This window comes from Atta cephalotes (genome assembly GCF_000143395.1).
Source record: "Atta cephalotes unplaced genomic scaffold scaffold00001, whole genome shotgun sequence".
NCBI classification, from domain to species: domain Eukaryota; kingdom Metazoa; phylum Arthropoda; class Insecta; order Hymenoptera; family Formicidae; genus Atta; species Atta cephalotes.
In genome coordinates this window covers 419,172-435,450 of record NW_012130065.1, presented here as the reverse complement: position 1 = coordinate 435,450, position 16,279 = coordinate 419,172, and the positions used below count along the sequence as shown (strand labels likewise).

Below are 16,279 nucleotides of genomic sequence, written 5' to 3'. Positions count from 1 at the left end.
CTACACGCGATTCTGCGAACAATGAGAAAGTCAAATGGTACTAGAATCAAAGGCGAATAAAATCATAAAAAAATTATTTAATTAAACATGGACTCACAAATATCTCGTGATTATGCATCGATATCTCATACCCCTCCCTTTAATTTGCTTGGATTTGATTTAATTTCAATGCATATTCATATCTTGGCCAATATTTTAATATCAAACATTAATATTTTCTACTAATTTTATTCATGTTAGACCGCACAGCGTGTTCATAATAATTACTTACTATTATTATTATTATATAAATCACATTTTTGAAATTTACGTAATTCGTATATCCCTACTTCGTATATGCTACTTCTTTGTTCTTTATTATTCTCCACGAATGAATTGTTTTACTTCGTAAAGTTATGCGCGGGATATATTGGAGAACATCGTCGCATGTGCTTGTGAAGCCAATTCTTTTCCCAAGTGTCGAATTAAACCATAAACCACAACTGTAACAAAATACATTTACATGAATTAATTAATGGAAAACAAGGATAAAAAGGATTTTACTGACAATGTCGATTTAATCGCACAAAAAATGTACTCTTTTACAGTAATGATAATAATAATGTTGAATAAAAAAAAATAAAACGTTTAATTACAATTTCATTAAGAGTTACTGATTCGAAACAATGAATCCATTTACCTCTGGTACAGTTCCTTGGACGCATTTCGCCACTTCGTAGATTTTTTCGCATGCGTCCGCGCCGTCTGAAACATTAACCGAATCAGAGCGGAGAGTTCATGAAATAATAATGAAGTAATTATAAAAAAAATGCATTTTGCTCACACAACGTACCTTGCTTAGCGCATTTGTTCAAAATTTTGTTACCTATCTCTTGAAATTGTTCTGGAATAACGCTTATCAGCATGTCAGCTTCCAAATTACCCTCTTCATCGACCTAATCGGCGAAAGATCGTTTCGATCAGTTTTACATTCGTCGTGTATATAAATAAGCATAATGATATCTATAAAAATGTTACCAAGCTAAATGCATCGAGAAGGCAGTTCATGTAGCACGTTATACTCCGGTCATTTGAGAGCTTCCCATCGTTAACTTCATCGATAAGCACTGCATCGCGAAATTGAAATATCCGTTATAAATGCGAGGAGATGAAAACTTTGATATAGATAGAAAGCTCATGTAATAGAACTTTCTTTCGAAATGACTAGGATGTTTTACTTTGGGGCTTTAAAACGGTTATGGAAAGCAGTTTGTATAATAGCACGGGATTATTGGCCGCATGTTGATCGTGCTATTAATTGCGGGGCTCACCTTGAGACGTTCCGTGTTCGGCCATGCACCGTTCCTTGTCAGCTTGAACCATCTCCAACATTTCCGCGGGGATCCAGTCAGGTGGCTACGCAAAATCAGAATTTATTACGAGCGCGTCGCAGTGAGTATTCTCGTGTGTCGGACTTTAACACTATTCTCGACAGGTCGCGCGCGCACGTTCGGCGAATCGCACATCACAATGCGTACAGTGGGTCACTGTCGATTATTATCCTTATTGTACGGGGATCTGGACCGCGTTTAACGAAAGTAAGCTGAAGGGCTTACCCCGGCGGACACGTAAATCGCCTGTAGCAACACTACGCCGAGGATCACTGACACGTGCATTGTCGTATGTTTGCTGCTCGCTCGCTCAAACCTCGATATGTCACTTTTCAAAGGCAAAATGTACCATCCGCGCTGGTTACGCGCTGTTTTTATAACGCCGCGACGACGGGATGTGGGCGTGCTTGACAGAGGGCTAATGCTATATCCTTCACTTACTGATTGAGCCTCTTCGTCGTTAAGTCGCCGATTAAACCCCAGCTAATTTTCGACTCTTAACGGAAGCGCAGAACGCTCAATTACATGTGTGTTCGCGACCTTGAATGTATCCTGCATATGCATTTATACAAACATACAGTTCGTTATAGTGCGTGGAACTTTTTCATTCAGTGTACATGAAATCGACTAAAGCTAGAGAATAAATGATTTTTTTTCCTCTCGTTTTATACTCAATGATAATACTGTCGAATAAGACGTAAATTATTTTAATAAATTTTATTGTCAACTTACGTAAATATTCTAATATGATTCATTAAACAATGTAATATATGTTTTAGAGAAATTTTGAACTTTTTAAAAATCATCTTTAAAAGAGAAAAAAATAGTCTCTATTGGGATGGATATATTCTTATTGATCTTTCTCTATTTCTAATTTTTCATGGAAATTATGAAATTACACTTCAAATATTTACTTTAAGCTGAATAACGGGAAGCTCTTAATATACGTAATTAACTCCATTGAACCTAAGCCGGAGACGGACGCTTATTCGGTTCAACGCACGACCCTATGGTGTTTTCAATTCCGACATATTTACTGTCGGAATTAATTATGTATATCTCAAGCTTTGGATATTCTCCTTTCCAACAATTCAATTTGCATGCCTCTGTATTCGAATTTATCATGTTACAAAAGATTTTTGTAGTATATCGTAGCAGAATTATTTGTTTCTAATTCACAATAGATAATCTTTACTTATTTATAAAAAAAAATACTTATACATAATATTATTAATACCTAAACAAAGCATGTCTATTAATAATGCGGAAAATGCTTGCACGAGACGGTGTCGTAATCAGTAAAGATACAATGTACGCAGCGATTACCAAATTATCTCTGAATTGTAAAAATCGTCAACATCGTGATACGAAATTACTAGGTATGATAATAACTGAAAATTGGCTAATTTTGTCGTTTTACATCCGAGATAAAAGGGAAAAAAAAAGATAAAAAGATCTTGTATTAACTGTACTCGTATTTGTGATGCACTAATTTGATATTTCCGATCATATTACCACCATAATAACTTGGAATTATACATCAAACTTTGCATTATGTTGCGATTGTTGCAATTTGTCAATGAATATAATTGTTTGCTTATAGGAAGCTGCAATATGTAACGCTGCCGGAGGTAATAAACAAAGGGAATTCGTATTTCAGTTTACAGTATACGCGCATAGAGCACGTATCACGTATCACTCCATAACGAAGCAATTAAATCGTGGAACGAAATGTAATATCGAAACCGCGTCATATACCGCGTTATTATTGACGTTTGCGACATTTGTAAGTCTTTGCGAAGCGATGGCAAAAGACTGCATTCTCAAATTTAACCGTATTAAATCAAATCGATAAACTCATCTGATTGATATTCTATTACGCGTTATTTTCCGTTTACTAGCAATCATTGAAAATTAATTAGATTACAGATATAACGTAATTCGATTGATGGTGTGTTTAGACAATTGAAACGTTTGTGGGTTCACGCAAGTTAAAGAATTACGTGTTATCGGGGAAAAAAGAAAAAAAACAGATTTAGAATGTGAAATAATACGAAATAATAAGTATGTAGTTCCGACAAATAATTTTTTTTATGGATATCAATAACGACAAATAACTTTTTTTTTATGAATATCAATAACGAGATCTGTAAGCATTCCCTTGAATCAATTTTCTTTAGTGTTTCATCTGAAACTTATATTTAGATAAATGCAAAATTGTACGTACTTCAGACATAGACGGTTAACTTTAGTATTTTAACTGAAACTTATACGACGTATCGTAAAATTGTATGTAATTCGGAATAATGTAAAGCCCCGTTTCCTCGTACCGACAGACCTTGTAAGTTTCCTGAATAAGTGATACTTTGTAAGCTGTCTTATAGCTTAGCGCGAAATTGATCGATCACACAGGACAATGGGAAATCATTGTGTTTAGTCTAGGAGTATCACAATGCCACGGAGAGCTACGTGCTTATTAATACACTTCGACCTTGATGCAGCGCTTGGTTTGAGGGTAAAACGAGTCCTATAATACCGCTTATATCCCGCGTAAGTTTCTATTAGCAGTTGGTGCGACAAATTGCCGGCATACTATTCTAATCTCTATTCTAATATCCGATTATCCCAAGTCTATGTGCCGCACCAAAATGTTCCAAATTGGACAAAGCGTTTCTTAATTGCGTTTAGCAGGAAAAGCAGCTTGCAACTGTTGTTAGATTCTTTAATACAATTCATTTATACATTTACAGGGTTGCCACAGATCTGGAAAATCGGGAAAACCGGGAAAAGTCAAGGAAATTGAAATTGGTCATGGAAACTGGGAAAAGTAAAAAAGGGAAAATGTAAAAAAAAAGTCTGGAATTTCAAAATTTGCTCACAATTTCTTTAAATTGCTCCTACTCCAAATAATTGTTATAATTTTTTCAATATTATATCTGACATTTCAAAACATGCGTACTTTAAATAACGATTTTAACAAAATAATTCAAATTTATTCAATATTTTTATTTGATTTCCTCTTTTTTTGTCGTAACTGCATTCTTTTTTTCTTCAAAGCTAATTTATTTTTTGTTGACACCCAAAATTTTACTATGCTATTAAGCTTTTTTTGCGTTTTTAATAATATAGCTTTCCTATACAATCCTTGCGTCTAAATGTTAAAATTTACATATTTTATATTGTCATAGAAAATTTCCATTTTCATCTGGAAAACCTGGAAAAGTCAGGGGAATTTTAAAATTCATTTTCTGGCAATCCTGATTTAGATCGAGTAAGGAAGTAAGGATCAAATATTAAAGAATTTTGTAATAGTTGTGCAGAGCTACTTTTTCTGCTAAACGCAACTATTACCAACTATTACCAATTTCGACGAGACGGTCGCTGCTTTTCTCTCTCGAACGCGATATATTCAAGTGTGTAATAAAGAATCGCCCACAATTAACAAAAGATACCGGATACATTGTCACCAAGGTCGAACTTCGATCGCGAGAAAATACATCGAGGCGGTCTTATCTCGGACAGTCTACCTCTTCTCGGATGTGCGATCGGGGTCAAGAGATCCCTTCCAGGTCCTTACCCCGCCGTTCGATCATTCGTTGCGCCTCTCGAGGCCTCCTGTCGTCGCGATTGCATTCGCGTCGTCTTCTCGCTCGTCCAACTTTCTCGCGTGCACACGAATCGATCGAATTTCCGGCGGAATTTCTGCTCCTGCGCACGTGCCGTGGCGCACCTATCCGCCGTTCATGTCGCCGCGAAGAGAACCTCGGTCTAGCTTTGCGCTCCGATCTCTGTCGGCGCAATCTCAATTGAATGGCAGCCCCGTGGGCGATAAGGCGATACGTACGAGCCTTCATTCTCGGGATAATATAAATAGCAAGCTCGGAATAATATCGCCGTAACTTAATTCCATTTCATTTCAGAACTACGTCTAACATCCCTATTCAAATGCTTATACAAACTAAACTAAAACTATTCTAATTTTAATGAATGTGGAATGGGAAAGATAACTGGAAATATTAGTGTGTTCGACTAGAAAAAAGTCAAAAGAACAAAAGATTATTTTACAATCAAAAACGTATTGGGTTCAAAGTAACTTTGCATTTTTTTTCAACAAAAACTAGCAAGAAGATCGTTTGTTTTTCTCGATCATAAAGTGCTTCTGTAGCTTTTAGAATGAATCGAGTTTACACGAAAGGTATTTCCCCTAACGGATGCGAGTAAGTATGCAAGCTCCGGGAGCACGGCAGAAAACAAACGCCACCGCGTACACGTGCTTCGGGGCAAGTGTGCAGCAAACAGAATATTGATCGCGTTACTCTCGTGCAGGTATTCACCAGTTTCATTCGTTCCCGGCGTACCGATTGTTACGGTTACGGTTGCTACTGCAGCCGCAGCTGCACCCAGCTTCGTTCGTCGCGAAATCTTACGCGAAAGCGTCAATACTGTTTCTCGCAGAGATACGTAGCAATACAATTTACCACCGTTTGCAAAACAGAATCTGCATCCTTTGATCCGCCCGCTTGCAGCTCACGACAATCGATTTTCAAGGATAACGCTTGTTTCGCATTGAGATTCCCGGGGATTACGTCCGAGTATATTAACGAAACAATCTCTTTAAAAGAGCTCGCTATATAGACTGTTTTCTGTTGTTTTCTGTTTCTTTGTTTTATCTATGATAACAGACTTTATGAATTCATATCAGAGAATACGAATGTAAATTGATACTTTGTTTGCGATTGGGCGGAATTATCTGTGATTCTTGCGGAAAAGCGCGACGAATTCGGTCAGCGTCCTGTTTCTTTCTTATCAGCCTTGAATGGCGATGGGTATCCTTGTTGAAGTGGGTCATCGTCGTCGTCGTCGAGAGTCGGCAGACGGCGGCGAAACGTCGTGATGACGACCGACGACGACGTATGTGGGTGGAGCGTAGTTGTCTTGCGTAGAAGGCAAGGATAGGAACCTGGGTTGCTGGAGTAGAGAACTGCGAGCGAATAGGAGGAGCGGAAGGTCATAAAGGGAAGTTTCTTCGACGTGACGATCGGTTCAACGACGACATTTTCAACGTGTTCCGTACATGTTACTCGCCCCATTCATAAGACGTGTCTCACACATCCTTCTTATTTTGCAGGCTAAAATATTTTGATTTAACTCTGTCTGACTCTTATCATTAAGATCCATCTTCCATTAACGATAATTTAATCATTCACCACCTTCTTCGTCGCTTTTTACATAGCTTGTGTATTAATCATCCTGTTGTATTAATCATCCTGATCGAGAGTTCGATTAATATTCCGCGTAAGTTGGTGCTGCCAATTTACATTCAAACTTAAATCTTGTTTTGCATTTTTATATAGCAGCAATATTTCCGGAGTTGAAATTCAACTTTAGCGTAACTCTGCCAAAAGTTTGATTATCTTGCGTTACATAATATTATCCAATAATGCCGAGGGTCTTTGATTTTCTCGTTGAGAAAATCCTTATACGGCGTGATTCGCGCGAGGGACTGCTTCGCTCCATAATTTCTCATTCCACTGCACCGTTAGCGATCCGACATCGGACGGTCGACTTGCATAAGAGGTCAAATGAAGATAAAATTACAACCTGGAAAGTGTCATCGGCGTTCGATCGACCGCGGTGTCCTTGAATATCATCTGTGAAAGTCGAAGGACATAAGCCGGATGAATATTTAATAACAGAGCATCGTGGCTCAAGTCCAAATCAAAGTTCATTCAAGTCGGGGAAAAAGTTAAACTTCTTTGCTGCGAAATTTTTTTTGCATCATCAATCTCTTCCGTTTTATAATTATACGAATATTTATTATTTTTGCGTAAAATCAATACTTTGTATTAGGATGATAATTTTTTGCTGAGGGTATTTGTTCATATAGACCCAAGATTTTCCCTCGTATTTCGCTTTTTCTCTTCATTCGGGTATAAACCACGCGTATTGATGCGTACACGACCTTTAAAAACGGTTCTTTTCGCATAATATTACTGAAAAAGAATTTAATAAATTATCGCATCTAAAAAGCTTACATAGAGATTGCTCTGAAAACAGACATGCAATTTTCCGATTAAAGTTGTGTTCGTATGATTTCTTTCATTTGCGAAAGTAAAGAAAAACATAAAGAAGAAATTAATCATAAATATTATTTTATTATTTGTTGCAACATAGAATTATTCTGCACAATTTAATAACGATAAATTTTATGGTTATCTGCATAAATTTAGATATCCATTTAAATTACCCAGTTAAATCCATAAGACACATTTTTAAATATCTCTTTTTATGTAAATATTTATATAGTATTTTTCAACGAGAGAAAAATAAATCAATGTGGGCGCAAGTATAAGACGCATATGGTTAATAGAAAGTTGTTATAATAAAACGACTAAAAGATATAAATGATTAGTAGAAAGTTGCGAAGTTTCGCGTTGAAAACTTGTTTCGCTTTGAGGTCAGAGCTGGATTTTCATGTGAATAACAGCGAGCTATCTTTTGAGAAGTTTTTGCAAAAATCTGAAAAATATTTCGAGGTTTGAATTCTTATTATCATTCGGATAGGATCTTTTTCGTGTCTTTCAATTTTGTCGCAAAGGTTAGGAATGGAATAAATTTAAATTCGGGACAGTAAGCGACATGCACCATAGTGCTCTGCATTTCGCGATGTGATTGGATGCGAACGATATGTTGCAGGCGCACGTGTGCGCTACTACTTTGACAGGCCCACTCTCTGGTAATCTCATTCTTGAATATGGATAGCGTAGTAATTACATTCTGGTCTCTTCGTGGCGAGACGTGAAACACAGGAGGGAATCGGCTGGCGGCGATGCGACGTATGTAACATCGATCGCAGCCTTGTAACCCTCAATGTGCTTTGCATCCGTCACACGTTGCTCTCGCGAGACTAATATTGGCCTCGTGTCAGGAAATGCAGGTAAGGAGAGTTGCTGTCGTGTGCGTTCGTCGTTTTGATCACCGGCACGTGTCGACATGCCGCGAACAGTAATAACGATGAGCTTCACCGCGTATTCTCTAATCTATTGAAACTTATTGAGAGAGAGAGAGAGAGAGAGAGAGAGAGAAATATATAAAGATACTATCACATTGTCTTCAAATGGGTCATTCATTTCTAAACTAGAATGACAACGTATTTTATAATCGAGAAATACACGGCATTCAACAAGAAAATCGCGTCTAAAGGAACGCTAACGTTGTTTGTACCGTTTCTTTCATCGAGGGAAGAGCGAATCGACCTGCTGCACGGAGACGGTTGATTATTCTCGTTCAACTTTCAGGCGAATATGACGAATGTGATAAATATGGTTCGCATACAAGGACACGGACATGCCTTTTATTAGCGTCGACATTAATTGAAGGTATGGTTCTTCAACGAGCGCGGCTTGGTCGATGCGCCGCGTCGCGCCGTCTCGTGCGACGCCCACGGCCCTGACATTGGGAAAGTTGTGAATGGGAGACGTCGACCCGCGCATGGAATCACTATTTCATTTCCAGATTTTTGATATAATTAGTGAAATTCTTTCTCTTAAGGCGGAGTACATAAAGATCTGATGCGTTTAGCATCTTCGTATTTTTGCAGTATCATTTTAGGAAAAAATTAGCAGAGACTTCATTCGCGCGTTTCAAAAAAAGAAAAAGAGTTCTGATAAATTCTTTTCAAATTTAATTAAAGATCTTTTGTTTTAGGTGTTAAAATAGTAGTTCTTCTTTATCGATTCGTGTGGCAGCACGATCGTCGTCATAAATCATACAAGTTAATAGCATTTTGTGGCTGCTTATAACATCGTTATTTATAATTTCTGGACGAGGTTTTATCCTAACAAAGGATAAATTTATATAAAGCCCGGTGTGGCTGGAGCGAGCGTCCACTACGATGCGCGGTGGAATATGTTAACGTCTGCTATCATCATACGCGCGGACGCGACGAATATCCCGGACACGTGCACGCGTTACGTCTGTGTGCGCTGCTCGTGTATGCGACGTAAAAAAAGTCGCGGTGAAGTTATTCTTGCATCGTCACTATACCAGACGCCGATACGTTCTGCATATTACATTATGCAAATGGGGTAACGTAGCGTAGTGATGATCCGGTCGTTAAAACTTGTATCGCGGCGCTAGCTTCCTCAAAATACGCTTCGATAAAACCTATCGCGGGAGTTATCACACGCGTGCTTGCGCGCGTGGTTAAGCTGTTACGTCACCGGCAATTCCAACTACGTGGAACTGTTGCGTCGCATATAAATATCGCTACATCTACTTGCCACGGCGAGTATGAGAATCAAAGATTTCTCGTAATGAACGAGACGCGCAATCATAAACTTTTTTGTTTATTATCACTTTCAAAATACAATGATAGAATAATATAAAAAGAAATGCAAGAGTTTAGAGCGTAATAGGGAAATGTAATATTAGGCTGTGAATATGTATAAGGTGATAATATTGTAGAATGAGAAAGATAGAAAGGATTATGACAAGGAAAGGAAAGAGAAATAGTTAAAGATGAATAGAAAAATAAATAGTAGAATATTATATAAGTCTAGATATAGGTAAACATGGGAAGTATGATGGATGAGTGAGTTTAGGAATAGTCTTGTAAACCAATCCCTTTTCTTTGTTGTTGAAGTGAAATAAATTTTTATGTAGATTTCAATAGCAGACTCCTCCTTAATAAAATGAACCGCAATATTCATGAACATTGACATTTTGATGACGAATTTGGACACGGAATATTCAATAACGTATAGCTTCAATATGGATATCATTATATTCGATTTTTAACATAAATATTAAATAATGAGAGTTTGATTTGGAATAAAGTGTTGTATCATTAAATGATGGCACATTTGCTGGCACATTCATTTGAAGTATGATGTCGAAACGCCTTTCGAAACTGATACTGTCGTATGATTAACGAACGGATGATATGCGCGATTGTCCATAATCGTGGGAAAGACGTTCCGTGTTTATCGCATAATTCAACAGATATTAGGTAATAGCCATGCGACCCATGTTTGTCCAACACATGTCGACTAATGCAACGAAAACAGATTTCTTTATTAGATACATTCTCGTCGCAGACAGGAAGTTCAAAATCCCACGAGATCGTTTCATCTCTCCGTTAGCCCCTGGCGCTTATTTTCTTATGAGAATTTAATAGAGGAATTTTTTTAACGATATATGTCTTATTAGGAAAGCTCTCGCGAACTTTAAATTAATCCAAACATCTTTTAATTGTTATTAATGATTATTGTTAATTAAGTTTGTTGCTTGTATTATATTATACATATATCTGTGTAAGATCGCAAAAGATAAATGCAAAGAGTTTAGAGTTAAAGAATAATTTCATCGTCGATAAGATGATTATGAGATATAGAGAACATCACAAATAATTACCTGAAGTTTCTTAAAGGAAAACACGATGTTATCTGATGATCGAGTTAGCGATATCCAATTTATAGAATGCTTTCTTTTCTTGAGATGTAAAGCAGCGAGATATTGCTTCTCAGAAGTGGCTTTTGTTATACATTTCCCTGCGTATCAAATGAGAAGCGTAAGGGAAGAATATTGTAATTGTTTGCTGAAAAACTTAATAATGAAATATGCGGCAAAAATAGCCACGATAGAAAGCAGCGAGGTGATAATGTATTCGATAGATTGCGACATAAAATTTATGTTATAGTAAAAAACGCGAGAAGTCGATGAAGCTCAGACACGTTGAATTTTCTTGTATATAACGAGTTATGAATTTTTTCAGATGAAACGTCCAAATGGATTTCTATAGATATTCGGGCCATCCAAACACCCGCATTAAATTGCTTTACGTCATTTTAATCGCCACTCATAACGCCGACGATGATGGCGGGTTGTAAAGCAGACGAGACGTTTTATGAGGCGGGATTCGCGAAGCGAGAAAATTCTTCGTGGTCGGTTGAATGGTTTGCCGGTGGTTTGGAGAGTTCAGAGACCGAGTTTTGCCACCAAAGCACGTAGATAGAAGCGAATTATTTTGCTTCGACCTCGACTCTTTCCTCCCTCTCACGTATAAAGCACGTCTTCATAATGATTCCTCTCAGGTGCACTGTATAATTTGGAATAATGTAATTCGTCGGAATTCTATTTTATCAGTGATATGATTCAGTGATATGACAGTACTCGTTAATTATCACTGCTCGCTCTTATTTCTTGGAGCATTGATATCTCCAGTCGTCCTGCTCGCATTTTTATTTGGTTCGAAAATCGAATCGGACACCTAAAATTGTTTTTTTTTCTCGCATACAAGTTTATTTTATCGCATTAAAATTTTTATAAAAGACATTTACAGTACTTATTGATTACGATAATATTATATAAAGAAACTGCAAGGAAAGAACGATTTTGTTGAAATATTTAAAAATTAAGCTAAATATAAATAACTTAATTAAATTATTAAAATAATTATGTAGGACGTTCAAATTAATTGCTTTAAATAATAATTAAAATGTTAAAACTTTTTACAGTATTGCTTATTATGCTTGAGATTCTTACGTAATTATTTTGATGGTGCAAAAAGTTATTTTCTGATTTACATTTAGATTGTTAGATTATTAAATAAAGCTTCAGCAAAATCATTCTTTCCGTACATATTCTTGGATTATAAAAATATATTCTTAGTGATTATTCCTATTGAAATAAAAATAAATATGTAACAAACATGAACAATATTGCAAAAAATTTTCTACAATTAACTTGAGCGTTTACATAATTAATTTGATAGTCCAATAAAATTATTTTCAGATGTATTTAACTTTAGATACTTCAACAAAACTGTTTTTTTGTATAGTTGCACAAAAAGTTACTCCACAATAAAGACACAGCATTGCTCGTTACCGCACAATTCGTTTCTCTTATCGTTAATTTACATTGTAATCTTTGCACGCTATTACACCGTCGCAATGCCAATTGTAATCCTCAAGGAGGATTTGTGCGTTTTTTGCAGACGGCGCTCAGCAATCTGGAGGAGATGCAGCATAACGCCATGTACCGTAGCGACAACAGAAGCCGAAGCATGGGGGTGGGACCTATGCGATCTCGTCCGATGGAAAAAAGGCACGACACGTCACCGTACAGCGGCGTGCCTTACCTGTCGCCACCGCCACCGGATACTTGGCGAAGAACAAACTCGGACTCTGCTTTGCATCAGAGCGCCAACGAGGCTTGCCAATCAACCTCCGCCATACCTCATCGACGAGGTAGCGATGCGTGTCGGTTTTACTCCTTTTTTTTCTTTTCTTTTTATTTATCATAGATAAACCTGTTTCGACCAATATATCCCGAATGACCCATGACGCGAGCTTTCTCTCAACGACGGATGCTGAGTGAAAGACTACGAGTTATAGAACCTTACGTAATACAAAATTTCGTCAAAATGCTTACTACGTGCTGTTATCCACGCAGCTGAGAAAAGTTTCTGGTTGAAATGAAACTAAAAAAATTCTGATCACATTAATCAGAATTTTGATCATTATAATTGGACATCTGGTTATTTCAACTAAAATTTTGATTGATATGATCGGAAACTTCTGATTTGTTTTCATTTCTGATTTTTCATTTTCAATCAGAAATTTTTCTGAGTGCGGGAATTAATGCCTATAATTGTGTTTTTTTAAGTATCTTTATTATAAATAAAAACAGAACTATTTACTCCAATTTATATCGAGTATAACATTGAGATATGTGTCTAATCTATTTAAACTTTGTCATAAGTATTACATTTTTTAAAAGCGTATTTCTGCAGATCTACTGCAGTTAATCAAAATCCGTCGTAATGAGAAGGACGATTAATCAAATATCTTGCATAAAACTCGTAAACATTATTTCATCAACCGTTAATAATTTAAAGGCTAAAATGATACGTCGTGCAGTTTGCGTAATTTATTTTGCGTGAAAATGAAATCATGTTTTTACTCCCTCGACATTTAACAATTCGAGCGTGATCGAGTATTCGCATGGGTGAATGACACAGTTTTTCAGCGTCGTTTGGACGCTATATTAATGAGTTCATTCTATATAAAACTTCGCTCTTCGCGAAGAAGTTGCTTCTTTGACTTTTGACGCTGTTTTGCGAATCAACCCAGCTCGGAAATTCCGTCATTACCATATTGCCTCGTTACCTCGTTATATCGCGACACCGCTTTGTTCCTTTATAAGTGGTTACCTAGAGAATTTTACAAAGAGATTGATCTCTCAGACCTTACACGCTCGCCTCTGAAATGCATGCGGTTTATAATCTACCCGTTAAAGACTTTCACAATTCCAAACTATGAACCTAGAATTCTCGTGGTTTTACATCTTACAGTATTCGCAAAACTAATTAGATACTTTTACTATTACGCCGATTATAAAGTTCATATAATTTAAACAAGGAATCGATCCTCTCCCAAGACAAAGTTCGCAAAGTTCTTCGTGCAGATGTGACATGCAAAGTCTTCGGAGCAATAACACGGTACAGTTTTGATATAAATTTTCCTTAGATCGCGTCAAATCACGAAACTTTCCAGAACGATCTTGTGCTAGAGATCAGTGTAACAACGAAACATATGAAATATTATACGATAGTAACGTTAGTAAGCGGTATTACGTTGCTCCGGAGAAATCGGATAACTAGTTTGAGAAACTTCATGCATTCTGTACAACCGTAACGGAAGATGCTGTATTAAAATGATCGTTTTATATTCAGCATCATGCAAGTAAAGTATTATCTGGAATAAGAGAAATCACGTTAACATATATCGGCTTTATGACGTTATGTATAATTTCGAAACTTGATAAATCGCGTATTCTGAAATTAACAGATCAACACGCTATGACTGGAAGTGGAAATGACAACAGAGATTCTCATCATAGTTTCATCGAACGACCAAGATCCTCCTGCGAAATGCCTAGAGTGCCTGGGATTAAGTACGTATTGTTAAATGATAAGAAATCAATAGCACGTTTTAAAAAATTAGCATTTTCATGTGAACAGAGAAAACGTCTCTTCCAGTTTGTTTCACGATTCAGTTTTATAACTTTTGCTGACTGAGCGGTGGAATTACATCCAATAAAAACTTTCATTTGATTGCGTTGCGAGTTAATTGAGTTAGTTACAATTTTCGTGAACTTTTTTGTTCAGTATATACCCGAGCTCGCAACCACCGGGACAGCAAATACCTATAGGCAACAACACAGGGTCGTTGCCCGACTTGAGCAACGTACACTTTCCGTCGCCACTCCACACTCCTCTGGACCAAGAGGATCATTCGAGTAGTACGCCGTTCAGCAATGTAAGTTGTTCAACTGATTATCGTACATCAATTATGATAATATTTTCTCTTTTCTTTTCTCTTGATATTATACGCACTTTTCGCGAGGCTGCACGTTTCTGAACGAGTCTTAATCGTTTTACAGCGATGTTTAATTTTTTTTAATATTTTTTATTCTCTCACCTGTCTTTGATCCTCGGAAAAAATGTCTGTAAAAAAATGTCTGTATTCAAAATTATAAAACTTTAAATGATAATTTGAATGTCATGTTGCGATAAATTTATTATTGTCTTGTACTATCAAGTATGTTTCTCTGAGTGATTTTTGTATTAAGTGAAAAACGAAAGACAATTGTTTATTGCTACAATCGCCAATAGGTTCTATAAATAAGTGACGTTTCTCATTGTTATTCAACGGATAATTTAATCCAGCCGGTCTACGATAAAATCTCGATATTTCATCAGTTGAACTTTAGATGTACTATTATCAATTAGAATTGATTCTCTTTCAATTTAAATTACTGTGACGAATAAAAGATTGATATTTAAAACATTTTAAATTTATTTAGTTACTAATTTTTTAATGAGTCAAGCTTTTATCTCAACAAAAATTTATTTTTTTTTAGATTATATCTCTATTTAAATATAATAATTATCTAGTATCTGTGGCTGAAAGACGACCTGATAAGTTTGCATAAAAATTGTGATAATGTAAATGTTATTTATGGAGGAAATGCATTTATTTTTTAAAAGAGCGGCTTTCGTCGATATCGATGTGAAGTAATTTATTTCTACTTTTGAACGGATTGAAATTGGTTAACTAACTTAATGTTTTACAATTGATGCGGCCGACGAAAGAATATTCAATTAAAGAAGATAAAAAGCAGATGTCGATATCGAAATTGTTCATTCGCGTTTTTCTCATCGGTTTCTTATTTTTTCAACAATTACTGTTCATCTCATATATTTCTTATCGCTCGTACGAGCGAAGTCGTTGAGCCACGTACAGACAAGCTGTAGACAAGTAGGATTTACTGAAAGCGGGAAATCTTTTTAAAATGGTCGAACCGCTGATATATTCCAGAGTCCTCAAACGAGCAGTCCCACAAACCTGTCCAGTCCAACCAGCTTGGCACAAGCTGGTAGGCTCTCCTTTTCACAGGATCCGTCAAGCGTCCAAGTAAATATCCTCGCGGCCCCATATTACTTGTAGATTGTGCCTATTGTTATAGCGCAGCGGATTTTTAATTACGAGTGACACGAATCTAATAATTTTTTTCTGAAATTTACTTATTTATCTAAAGAGCTCGATGCACGAGCTTCTATTGTAAAGATTTTCCAATCATAATACATACATCTCGGTTAAGAGCCGCTGTCGTAGAATGTTGTAAAATATCTGCGTGCGAAATATCTGAAAAAGATTTGAACCGATCTGAAAAGGTTATTTTAGGATTTTTTTTAAAATCAGTTTATGAAAATTTTTTAGGGTCACGTCCCAAAAAATTTAAGTTTACATCGCGATACAATATCGAATGCTCAGATATTTCGCATTTTCACTGGCAGATTATGGAATCGAAGGAAGCACATTTTCAGTCTAAATCCACAATAG

General features: G+C 36.4%; 2 protein-coding genes across 2 annotated transcripts in view; one reads left to right on the top strand and one right to left on the bottom strand.

The window, feature by feature from the left end:
- Window positions 1-16,279, top strand: part of LOC105617651 (CREB-regulated transcription coactivator 1) — a 29,849-nt gene that overhangs the window by 5,106 nt on the left and 8,464 nt on the right. The window contains exons 3-6 of the mRNA XM_012199211.1: window positions 12,367-12,631; window positions 14,222-14,327; window positions 14,542-14,692; window positions 15,755-15,850. Of these exons, the coding sequence (XP_012054601.1) occupies window positions 12,367-12,631; window positions 14,222-14,327; window positions 14,542-14,692; window positions 15,755-15,850 (618 nt within the window). The remainder of the gene's footprint in view (window positions 1-12,366; window positions 12,632-14,221; window positions 14,328-14,541; window positions 14,693-15,754; window positions 15,851-16,279) is intronic.
- Window positions 182-1,655, bottom strand: LOC105623109 (general odorant-binding protein 69a-like). Its single transcript, XM_012204861.1, has 6 exons — window positions 1,596-1,655; window positions 1,311-1,395; window positions 1,018-1,106; window positions 833-935; window positions 680-744; window positions 182-482 (listed from the first exon to the last, which is right to left on the bottom strand). Exons 1-6 carry the CDS (start codon window positions 1,653-1,655, stop codon window positions 465-467), a joined length of 420 nt encoding a protein of 139 aa, XP_012060251.1. The 3' UTR covers window positions 182-464.